Genomic DNA, 12,429 nt, shown 5'->3' on the forward strand with positions numbered 1-12,429 from the left:
TCATGTTAGCCATGGCATATGTGTTACCAACAAAAAGAAGGCAGCTATTCAATTTCACTGTATAACCTTTTAACAGAGCTTTCCCTTCTCTATACTTCATCATCAATTTTTCCAACTCCTACTGAATTATTTAATTGCCGTAATCCAAACAGCAGAGAAGACTGGACTGAAATACCACTATGACAGATTTCCCCTTCTTCCTCTGCTATAAAAGTTATGATCACAGGAATAGTAAAACCACCAAAGGTATTCCTAAATGCAGTTTTACATCTCCTTTTACCTTAAAAATGTTTTTCAAATTAAGAGCACATATTCACCTCTCTTCACGTGCCAGTTGGACACTGGGCCATGAGGCAGATGTGCCAGCCAAATCCTAAAACTAATCACTGCCTGTCTATGTGCACTTCCTCTCTAGACAGATCAGCCGATGTGTGCTTGCCAGTAGTCGTATGAAAGCGAGTTTCTGTAAATATTTTACCATGTCCCTATAATAGGGCCTTCAATTTCATACTGTACCCCAGTCTTCCCTGAGCCTACTACTGTATTTTTCTAGAGGCATATGCCCACACACACACACACCACACACATTTTGGGGGAACTAAACTAGAGCTCATGTTCTCTAACTCTAAGAACATGTCATTTACCAGACTTCATCTCCAGTAAGAAAGAGGTCACAGGCGCTCTCATAGGCCTCGGAATTTGGAGCCAAGGTAAAAAACAACAAAAACTTTCAGCCTCTGAAATCGAAGGTCACAAAAAAAATTTATATGAAATTCCAGAGACTATCCACCATTTGGAAATCTCCCCAGCTTATTACTTATCTATGAGAAGATTTTCTAATCTTGTGGCTCATACCAGTAGAATGTTTCCCAAACTTCCTGAAGGGACAAGAGTACTTCCATGAAAAGAAAGGCATGAATTTAAAAGCTAACTAAGGGGAGATGAACTATAATCTTGAAAATTATAACCTGTCTTTCCTGGGGGGAAATGCTGTAATTACAAAATGAACTTGCAATTGATCAGGAAAATTGGGGGAGGGGGGTGTGAAGGGGGATCAGTGTACATGGAAACTGTTTCTCTCCAGAAGGGATGGCTAGGATCTCCAGTTTATATTGTTAGCCTTTCTGCATTGAGCTGGACTAGGTTATAACTGTAGAACTTGCTTAAAATCATTCCATATTAAGGTAAGAGCTAAGCCAAGCTTTGAACACTGTTACATACACCACTTGGAAGAGCTTCTGTGTTATCTCTCCAGCTATTTTCCTCTTTCTACTCAAAACAAAAAATGCTGTTTCCAAGTTCTACTCTTAGTGCTAACTATGTAAGGTAAATGAGAAGGTGCATGTTAACAGTCCTTGGATGTAACTGTTCCTATGGTTGCACCAGTCATTACACAAGAAAACCAAGTTAATTAAAACTGTTCCATCCTTGGGAGGCCTCAGGGGCTTCGGTGTTTAAGCAGGAAAGCTGCTGCTGCTGTTGCTTGCTATTAGATGGGGCCACTCGGCTATAGCACGACAGACAGTATGATGTAATACTTTAAACTTGAAAACTGATTTCAGCTAAGCAGAGACTCACTGAGAGATTAAATCGGAATTTACATTATGACAGAACCAAAAACTCTGACACTTATGTAGTTGTTGAGTGAACAATACTTGTACTGGTTTGGGAAAAAATCCTTATTTTTTTACAATTAATTATTATTAATTAATTAATTTTAATCTTCTCCTGAGGACATACTTAGAGAGGGGAAGGAAGAGAAACACAGAGAGAAACAACAATGTGAGAGAGAAACATTGGTCGGTTGACTTCCATACCCACTCCAACTGGGATCAAACCCCAAACCAGGATGATGTTCAACCAACTAAGCCACTCTGCTCAGGCAATTTTTATTTCTTATAATCTATGAAAGGCAACAAGTGCTCTAATCAACTTTATGGATTATGGCCATTCTCTTTGCTGTCCAGTCAAGAACTTTCAAAGGGATTGTAAGGCATTTTAATCATGTAACATCTATAGACGTTGGAAAATTCAGGCACTGAATTTATTTTCCCAACTGAATCCCAGTAAGTGGAGTATCTACAATGGTACAATAGATTTAGACAGTTAATTGAATTATGGGCAAGACAAAGCATTTGGAAATGTTTTTAATAACCCCTTCCTGGCCAGTAGTTAGAAGGTGACCATAGATAGCACATTCAGGACCTAATGCCATAAATTCCTTACCCTCTCTGATTCCTCAGAAGCATCTCTGGATGGTTATCAAGACATGCTTCTTGGAGTGACCTCCACAGTTTCTGGGCTAACTCCAGATTCTAGGATATTCTGGAGGACCCTGAATGGTCTCAGGCATGGAGCTCATTCATCCAGCCGGCCTCTGCACAGGGCCAAACCTGGGGGCAGGCTTTTATGACAGGAATGCTTCAAATTCATCAGACTCTGGACTTAAGTAGCTCTTTCTGAATTGCCCCAATCTCAATATAAATCTCTGCAATGTGGCTGATTCATTGGCGTCTTCCCTTGGGTGCTACTCTGTGTGGATTTACCTGGGTCTCAAACACTAAGTCTCCCTCACTACTGAATCATGCATAACAAGAGTAAACTGATGTCCCACATGCATGGAGACACAAGGCTGGGAGAACCCTTGTGGGGAACACCTGCACGATGAGCCATCTGCCACTCTTCCAATCATTCTCTGGACTCCTCCACCAATCTGGTTCTTTGTGGAGGACAAACCAAACTACACCAAAAATGGCTTGAACATTTTCTATATGCAGTAGCAAACCTATATTATAAAACATGGACTCAAATTTCAGATCATATTTGACTTATTTTCCTAAAACCAAATCAGGCTAGATTAGAGTGGTACCCAAATAATTTTCAATTGGATGGTCATTAGCAAATATGATGTTTGCTAATTAGTTAGACTCAAATTAGTCTGTTGAACACAGAAGCCATGAGACTAAAATAAATGTGACGAGCACTATTTCCTCTACTGTGTGTGACTGGGATATTTTTTCTTTATTTTCTCTTTTAAAATTTATGTCCAAGAAATATATAGCAACAATGACAACAAACTGGCTATAGAAAGTTGCTTGTGTTCTTTAATGGCCAATAAAAATAATAAGGGTGTGGGTAAGTGGGGAGAGATTAACTGAGGAACTTATATGCATACTAGAGACCCGGTGCATGAAATTCATGCACGGAGGGAGAAGGGGGGGGGTCCCCTAAGCCCGACCTGCAACGATGCCAGCATCCTGCACCCCGTTTCCTGGCCAGTCTCTGGCCAGAGGCCCGCCTGCCCACCCTCCCTTCCTCCGGCGAGGCTGAGGGGACTGGGCACCGCCATCTTGTGGCTATGGGTGCCGCCATCTTTGTGACAGAGTGTCGGTTAATTTGCATATTACCCTTTTATTAGATAGGATATGCATAGTCCATGGACACAGACAATAGTGTGGTGAAGGCCTGGGAGGGGTGAGTGTGGGATGGAGGGGGTCAATGGGGAAAAACGGGGGGATAGCTATAGTACTTTCAACAATAAAGATAAATTAAAAATGATGATAATAATAATAAGGGAATGACAGTATTAGTGATTTTGTTGGCATACATGAAAATCTGGTAGCATGCAAATACTTCCCAAATTACTTATACATCTTTCCTTATATTTTACTCATAATAAGATCTTTTATATTTTAGATAATCAAGACTAAGAATTTGAAAAATTATTTGGAAAAAGGTCTCTCAAATGGACAAATATTGAATACTACAATGATCTCAGCCTACTGCTAGAAGGAAATTTGACAAAGTTCCTTAGTAGCATCTTTGGATGGTATAAAGAAACGCTTGTTGGAATGAACTCCACCTTTTCTCTTTACTCCATAATCTGGGCCATCTGGAAATCCCTCACCATCCTATAATTCTCTGCTGAATACACTCAAGTCAGAATTCACTGTTTTTATTATTGTGAATTAAAGGCTACCATTCATCAAGAATATGCTACATCCCAGATAGTGTTCAAATAAAGTACCAGCTTTAACCTTCTCAATAATGCCTTTTTGAGGCAAATACTTTCACCCCTCTTTTTCTTTAAAAAGAAAATAAATATATATATATTTAATATATATTTAATATATTTTATAAATATAAATTATTTAATATATTTACATATTAAAAAATATATTTCTTTCTTTTTAGAGAGAGAGAGAAAGGGAGAAGGAGAGAGAGAGACAGAAACATCCATGAGAGAGAAACATCAACATGAATTGGCTGCCTCCTCCATGCCCCCTGCTGGGGACGGAGTCTGAATCTGGGCACGTGCCCTGACTGGGAATGGAACCAGCGACCTCTTGGTACATGGCTCAAAGCTCAAGCACTGAGCCACACGGGCTGGGCTCGCTCCCACTTCTCTGGTGAGGAAACTTAGGTTCAGAAAGTTTAAGGAATTGTGGGTTACCAGTGAATGATTCCATCTTCGCACCCCGATGTGGTGGGTTTGGAGCATCCCTAACACGTGTGAACGAAACAAGACACCACGATGGGGCCCCTGCAGCATAGGGAGCCAGGGACCCACCGCCGCCAGTAAACCGAACGCTATGCTTCCAGAGCAGCCTGGGGTCGCACGGTCACATTTGACAGCTGGTTTGTGTTGCATGTGTAATTGACTTTAGCTCAAAGATGAGTTTCACCTCAACTGTCATTAAGAGTGACCACTCCTTCCCAAAGAATCTCTATTTTGTACTTAATCCTTAAAAACAGAGTAATTTTACCTCCCACTAAGTCTCATCTTGCTACTTTGCTTCAGGGTTCTTCCACTGTCTACTCCACACATAAATTCCGACACATGCGCCCTTAGTCACCTTTAAAGCTCTGTATCACTTAAAAAGGTTTTCTTTTGTCCCTTCATCCAAGACTTTGATTAAAAAAAAACTTATTTTAATGGAGACCAAAGACTGAAGGACATCTTTCCCAGGGTAAAGTTTTTTAACATCTGTGTACCTATCACACCCTGTGCACCTTCCCAGCCAAGGTTTTACATTCCCAGTTTGTATAAAGATAAGAGGTATTTGAATATGTTTTTTCAACTGGTGCCTTATTCCCACCTTGAGACCCAGGCCACTGATTCACAACCATTTTTCTTATTCAACTGGTTAGCTACAAATAAATCCGTTTTGCTTTACCATGCCCAAAGTTCTCCATCTCCAGCAGTGAGCACGTTTTTTTTTTTTTTTTTTTCCTACTACTGAAGTCTGTTGTAAAACTGAAAACATTCTGCTGGCAAAGGTTTTTGTGACAGAAAAATGTTACTTTTAAGAATATCAAATTCATAAAAATACTTTATTATAAAGGAAAGTAACTGATCAACATTGCCCTGCCACTCCAAACACGCACAGTGACAGTAAAAGCAATATTGAATGGTGTCCCAAGTTAATTACAAAATGAAAATTCTGTCCTCAAAAACACAAATGACCTATAATGAATTTGGATATAAATTAAATTTAGCAGAATGGTCAACATTACATATACCTTGGTCAGTCCTGAGGCATTTATTCTTCCCACACAAAACACTACAAACAATTCTTTAGAAAACTCTTGTAGCGATGACTAGAGGGTTGCCAAGTAACCCTATTCATTCCATTATACTGTATAATGGAATCAATAGAAAGACTCTCCTTGAAATTAACAAAAAAAAGCTTCTCTTGACTTGGATCAATTTTTCCAGAAAGTGAATCCACAATGGAAAAATACAACCTCCTTCAAGGTGACCAAAGTCCTTTAAGCTTCATAGCAAAACACAGGTAGAAGTATATCATAGTATCTCCCCATTTCCAGAATAAACATCCAAATCAATAAATGAACATATTGGACTAAGATTATAGCCAAAATCAAAGCCAGGAAAATGCAAGAAATGAATCTGAGCATGGCAATCTTAGGTAGGGTACTTGAAACATATATTTTACTCCCCACAGCAACCCGCCAATATTTGTCAAGTTATATAATGACAAAAATTCTATAAATATATGATAGACTAAATAACTTTAGATCCAATAATTGATTTTCAAAATATACAACATTTTCTATGTTCCTGCAATTTGTAATAATTTAGTAACCCAACTCCATTCGTAGCCTTATTGACATTATCAACAGGAAATGGATTTGAATTTTCTGTTCCAAGAAAACCATTGAGTGCATGAGTGTCTTATGCAAAATATAACAGGAATGATATGGGGGCTATAGACAGAGAAAGCAGAGATAAGTGAATGTGGGACATGGGAAGTCAGGTGAGCTCGGTGCTGTTTGTGTCACGAGGAGAGAGGAATAGAAATGTGGAACCCACAGGGTACACTGCCCATGAGCCTGGGAGCAACTCTCGCACACCCAGCTGAAGAGATGAATTGTGTGAGCATGTGGTGGGAGGGGCTGGTGTAGAGAGGTGGGTAATATCCCTGTGTGACAAAGGGCAGGGGCCTGGAGGCAGGAGGAATGAGCTCTTTGAATGAAAATGTTAACTTTGAAATAGAATCAGTTGCTAAAAGAGCAAACTGCTCCCTCCCGGCAGAAGATGCCACAGAGACTTGCTTTTACACCTTGATTCATGCCCTGCATGTACGCTCCATGCTATTTGGGGAATTGAGCGATCACCCGTCTCCACCGCTATGAACAGGCTTTCTTGTTGTCTGTTAACGTGGGTTCGCTAAACATCTCAGACAAATGTCATTCAACTGTCTATTCTCTGAGAGGAATCTGTTTTCTTGACCAAAAGAACACTCAAGCTGCAATGCCCACCACAATGTGCGTTTTACAGATTACTCGTTCTCTCAGCAAGAAAAAGACACCCACAGTTCAAATCACCCCACCGCTCCTCGGTACAGACATTTCCAAGTTACTACCATTAAACAACTGATTTGGCCATAAAATATTCAAATAAAAAAATGCCAAATTCATTTAAATGATAGCTCATTGCTAGGATATAAAAGAAAACTTGATTTTTAAGGCCTCCAATTTGTTTTCCCTATCATGGAAAGTGTTGGAGATTTAAAAAAAAAATACCACTTTTTTCTTTTGATTGTAACATTTGGGGGAAATTACAAAAGTATTTTTAGTAATCTGATCCCTGTTAGAAAGTTTGAAAACAATTTTGTATTTAGAAACTAGGTCTGAGTGTTTTTCCAGAGTTTTGAAAAAATAGAGGCATCATGTATGTATTATGCCAACATTCCCCAGCTCTCAGTATCTGGGACAAGAAAGTTTAAAAATAGACTCTTACCTCCACATCACAGGTGTACTCTGAGCCGTCTAGAAGGATCACTTTGCACTGCATGCTTTTTGGCTTTTTGACAATCTTTAGTGGAGATCGAGAGAGTTTACTGCTATATGATTTCTGAGAGAGTTTATCGTCTTCCAGTTGCTGATATTCGAGCTGTTTTGCAGCCCCGGCAGCAAATTCCCGTTCCCTGTCAGTGACCTGTGAAGAACAATGAATAGTTTTCATTGCAAGACAGGGAATAAGTACTGCATTGCTCAGGCAGTACCAGAACCCTTTAGAATAAGACATTCCTATTTCCTAACGGATGAGAGGCACCCGAATTAGGATACCAGAAAAGGATAGAAATATAGACATTTATGATGCTAACAATTTTACCTAAATAACTTTTGCCGTTGAGATGCACCAGTAGGGCCTTATTTCAGCTCGACTCAAGGCTGTACTTTGCCTGAGCAAATGCCATTGAGACTTCACTGAGCAAAGAAGGAAAGCAAGCAGAATCCTGGGTTTTTAAAAGGCATTGGATAGTAATGGTTTTTAAAATAAATCATCTAGATTTTACCCATTGTATTTAGTTTTCTTCATTCACTGGACCTTCTATATTCTAAGACCCATAACTACCAAATATACATACAAGTTATCTTATAACTTTAAGACCTACAGAACTTCAAGTATTCATCGTCTAAGTATACAACTGTTAAAATATTTGATTTAGCTCTAAATCAATTCAATAGAGCCAGTAGCACTGAGATTCATCACAAAGTAATCCCCTAAATCCACTTCCCTTCATTGTAATGAGCCAGCATAAGAACAGAGAAAATCTGTCCAAAAGCATTAATCTGCTTTCAAATCACAACAGTCTAGTCCAGGCCAGACTCAGAACAGCAGAGGACATCTCACATTAACAATAAAATTCTCCCTTGAAACTCTCTCCTTGGAATCTCTCTGCGCACTGCTCTCTAACTACTCCTTTTACACCCCTTATCTATCAATTAAATGACCACCAATGGTATTAGTGCAAATTCAACTCATGGGCTAGACTACTGCTCCACTGGCCTCCAAATATACACTGACAGGACAAAGAAAAGTTCCTTCCAAAATTCAGTTTAGGCTCCTTGAATAAGCATGAAATTTCCTCTCTCATGAACATACCATCGTCCTAGTAGCTAAGGGTACATGGGCTGAGAGCGAAGACAGTACTAACAGTCTATAATTTCAATGTTTCTTCTTTATTAGCCTCTACAATTTTACAACACTCTAATATAATTACAAAGTTATTTTTACCTATCTTTACTTTGTATTTTAAGTATAGATTCCTGCTTTTATGATGGCATCTTATGTTACATTCAGAAGATTACAAATACAGCCCTTTCCTCTACTACCTTGCCCAGGAATTCAAGGCAAAGTCTTGAGAAGTTCTGAAGAATAAACAAACAAACAAACACCATTTGCTGAGCAAAGGAACTGCAACAGGCTAGTAAGCCAGGACAAGCGGAATAGGGAAACTGAGACAGACAGTTAAACAAGCAGTTTGCAGCCATCTAGTAAATCCTATCTTCCTTAAGCTAAGGACACTTAAGAGTAAATGGTTTGCCTTTCTCCTCCCCAACCAGAGGGTAGATAGCTTAAATCACCCTCTTCAGGGAGAGAGATGGCAGAAATCCAATTAGTGCCATTTGTGTCAATCATACCCAAGGACAGAAGAAGTTAAAGAAATCTAATTTTGGCACATCAGCATAAAACTGATGAATATTCTATTGAGATCCTCCCCTAAGACCTCCTCTAAACTCCTCCTAGCCTTTAAAACCGCTCAACACAAAGGTTCCAGGGGCACTCTAGCTCCCAGGAGCACACCTGAGCCTTTCCCTTCCACCTCCCTCTCTTCTTTCCCCCTAGGCTCCTGGACTGTGAGAGGGGGCAGGCTGGGCTGAGGAACCCCCGCTCCCCCGTAGTGCACAAATTTTCATGCACTGGGCCTCTAGTATATATATATATATATATATAAAAGGCTAATATGCAAAGTGTCCCCTTGGGAGTTCGACAGGGAGACCGGGATTTCGATCACTCGCTAAGATGTGCACTGACCACCAGGGAGCGGCGTGGAACAAAGGAAGGCCCTGGCCGGCAGCCGGGGTAGGGAGGCCCCAGCCGGTAGCCGGAAGGCAGGCCCCGGCCAGCAGCCGGAAAGCCCCGATTGGCCCTGATCACCTGCCAGACCTAGGGAACCCACCTGTGCATGAATTTCGTGCACTGGGCCTCTCGTATGCTATAAAAAAGAAAGAACTCTTAACATTCGCAACAGTATGGATGCACCTGGAGAGGATTATGCTAAGCAAAATAAGCCAGTCAGAGAAAGATAAATATCACAGGATCTCACTCATTTGTAGAATATAATGAAACATAAGCTGGCGAACAAAAATAGATCCAGAGACAGAGAAGCATTGAACAGACCATCAAACTTCAGAGGGAAGGCAGGGGAGGTGGGTAGGGGTAAGAAATCAACCAAAGAACTTGTATGCATGCATATTAACATAACCAATGGACACAGACACTAGGGGGATGAGGGCATGTGCTAGGGGGTGGGAGTGGCCGGGGAGAGGTCAATAGGGGAAAAAGGAGACATACGTAATACTATATGTAATACTTTAAACAATAAAGAATTAAAAAAAATTAAAATTAAAAAAAATCAAGAGCATAATTAAAGCCAGCAGTGTGATGTCTAGCCTTTATGTAAACCCAGATAAAACCAATAACCTGCTGTCCAGATTTCAGTGTGAGTTTAACAGCTTTAATCAAATGGAGGAGTTGCCAAGCAAGGTTGTGGAATGTCATTCACTGAAAGCCTTAAAATAGCGTAAATTTTCAACTGCCTAGGACCAGAAGGGGCGAAGCAGATGACCCCTCATAGTTCCTGCTAGTGCTAAGAGACCAAGGTCAGACCAGACCCTGAAAATGCTCAGTAAATATTCTTTAATTGGTTTTCTGGCTGCTGCAGGGGTGCGGGGCCCCACGGGTGCCTTGGGCTCACCTCCTTCCTCACGGGGGTGCTGTGAGCTGCAGCGGCTGAGAACTGCTCCAAGGCCTGGCGCTGCTCCTCTGGTCCCGGCTGTGCCCTCTCGGGACCCTGCGGACCCGCTGCCTCCTGCGGCTCGGCCTCCTGCTCGGGCTTGGATTCTGAGTCTGAGCCAGATTCGGTCGTCATGGTTGATTGTTCTGCAAGCAGAAGAAGGGAAAGTCCCGTCACTGGGTGCAATTACCTTCCCTAAACAAGAAAACCAGGATGCTACACAGGATGGCTGCAGAGAACCACAGTACAAAGATGGAGAAATGCTAACAACCAAAGCATGATCCTACTGCACACAACTAGCAAACGACTTGTCAAATTTAGCATGAAGATGGGTGCCCGTGAATGGTTCCAAATTAACGTTTAACTAAAGTAAAAGTTGATTGGTAATAATCACCGGTTTTATTCCTCTTACGTTTTTGATGATCTAATTAGGGAAGTGCATATTTTTTCTCTCCCCCTTTCTCCTTCCTATCTCTAGGGACCCTGTTCTGCCTCTCCCACCCCCTGAATCTCTCCAAGCTTGCATGAACAAATGCCTTTCTCTTTGATTTCTCGTTGAAGCAACTACAACAGAGGCCTCTCCAGTGACATGGAATCTGTCCCACATTGGACAAACACTGGCCACAGCTGGAGGGAAGCTGGACAGCATCACCTCTTCCTCCCTCACAAGTTCATTCTCATAGGCTTCTTCCTGGCTTCCTTCTATTTCCCTTGAATGTTGAAAGGGAAATATCTCATACACTCAAACAATAGATCTTAATTTATAATAATCTGCTCTGACATCCTAAAAGAGACGTTATAATATAACCACCATCTTCTAAGCATTTGCTGGTCAAGACACTTAAGTATGTTGTGCCCCAGTTTCTACATCTGCTAAATGCGGGAACTGGACCTGATCGTATCTAAAGAACTTATTTTCTGGTGCTACTTTCCCCTCTGCAAACAGACATGCCATTTTATTAAAGCAGCTTTTTGCTCTAAGCAGCCACAGAGCTGTATGCCTGTGGTTAACACATGTCATTGTAAGTCATTTCTTATCTTGGGTATGTGGGAACCACCTCAGAAACAAATATTTCAGATTGTCATAATTTTTTCCTTCCTGATTCTAATTTTATGGTAAAAATATCATGAGCAAAGGGCTAGTTTAATCCTTTAAGCACACGATACACATATTAGTGTAATGTAAAATTATGCAAAATAAAACTCTGTAGTAAAACTACTTAGTTCCTACCTTCAAAAACAACACTGGAATATGTTTAGTAATTTGAAGGGGAAACATAAAAATTAAATACCAATCTATGCAATAAACTAATGCTATATCAGTGCTTCTATGTAGGGTTACTTTTTACAATCACCAGGTATTCCTTCTGTTGAATAAGAGACATATCAACTTGACATGTACTCAGCTGCCCAAAGTGTATGTAAATATCAAGTCCAAGTTCAGAGCAAGATGATAATCCAAATAAAACTAACACATTTTTTCCTCTTATATTACATTTTAGATTTTCAAGCAAATCTTGAAAGTAAATATTATATTCTCTTCTGTATATTTATACTGAAAAGTGGTATGAGTCTACATAAAAAAACAGTGGAACCTACAACTAAATTCTTCCTTTCAGAAGCGGGGAGATTAGGGTTAATAGCTCAATTCATCGAACGATTATTAAGTACCAAATATAAGTCAAGCACTTCTTATAGTTTAGAAACAGAGATGAGTATGTCATAAAGCCCCTCTCCCACCCCATAATCTGTGGCAGTAATAGACACTCCCTAGAGTCCATTTTCTTTATTTTTCCTTTTAGTAACTAAACTTTCAGTTTTTGCTGGTACTTCTCCATCCAGCTTGAGTTGTGGCCATTTGATCAAGTCTGACCAATGAGACAGCCTGGTTGCCCCCTAACTGCTCCCCTCCCAGCCTGATCACCCCTAACCACTCTACCTGCCTGCCTGATCGCCCCTAACTGCCTCTGCCTTGGCCGCCCCCATCATGGCTTTGTCCGGAAGGAAGTCCGATGTCCGGAAGGAAGTCGGATGTCCGGAAGATGTCCGGTCGAGCCAGTCTAATTAGCATATTACCCTTTTATTATAGATAATAATAACA

The 12,429-nt window shown here is 40.6% G+C and overlaps 1 protein-coding gene across 26 annotated transcripts in view; it reads right to left on the reverse strand.

The window, feature by feature from the left end:
- EPB41L3 (erythrocyte membrane protein band 4.1 like 3) overlaps positions 1-12,429 on the reverse strand; it is a 213,553-nt gene that overhangs the window by 74,935 nt on the left and 126,189 nt on the right. For 25 of the 26 annotated variants that reach the window (XM_070420611.1, XM_070420604.1, XM_070420603.1 and 22 more), the window contains exons 2-3: positions 10,290-10,474; positions 7,265-7,462 (exon numbers count right to left, since the gene is read on the reverse strand). In XM_070420611.1, coding sequence (XP_070276712.1) covers positions 7,265-7,462; positions 10,290-10,474 — 383 coding nt within the window. The remainder of the gene's footprint in view (positions 1-7,264; positions 7,463-10,289; positions 10,475-12,429) is intronic. The other variant, XM_070420613.1, reaches the window with a different exon arrangement.

Source organism: Myotis yumanensis, unplaced genomic scaffold (assembly GCF_028538775.1).
Source record: "Myotis yumanensis isolate MYYU_CA2020_CCGP unplaced genomic scaffold, mMyoYum1.0.hap1 SCAF_7, whole genome shotgun sequence".
NCBI classification, from domain to species: Eukaryota; Metazoa; Chordata; class Mammalia; order Chiroptera; family Vespertilionidae; genus Myotis; species Myotis yumanensis.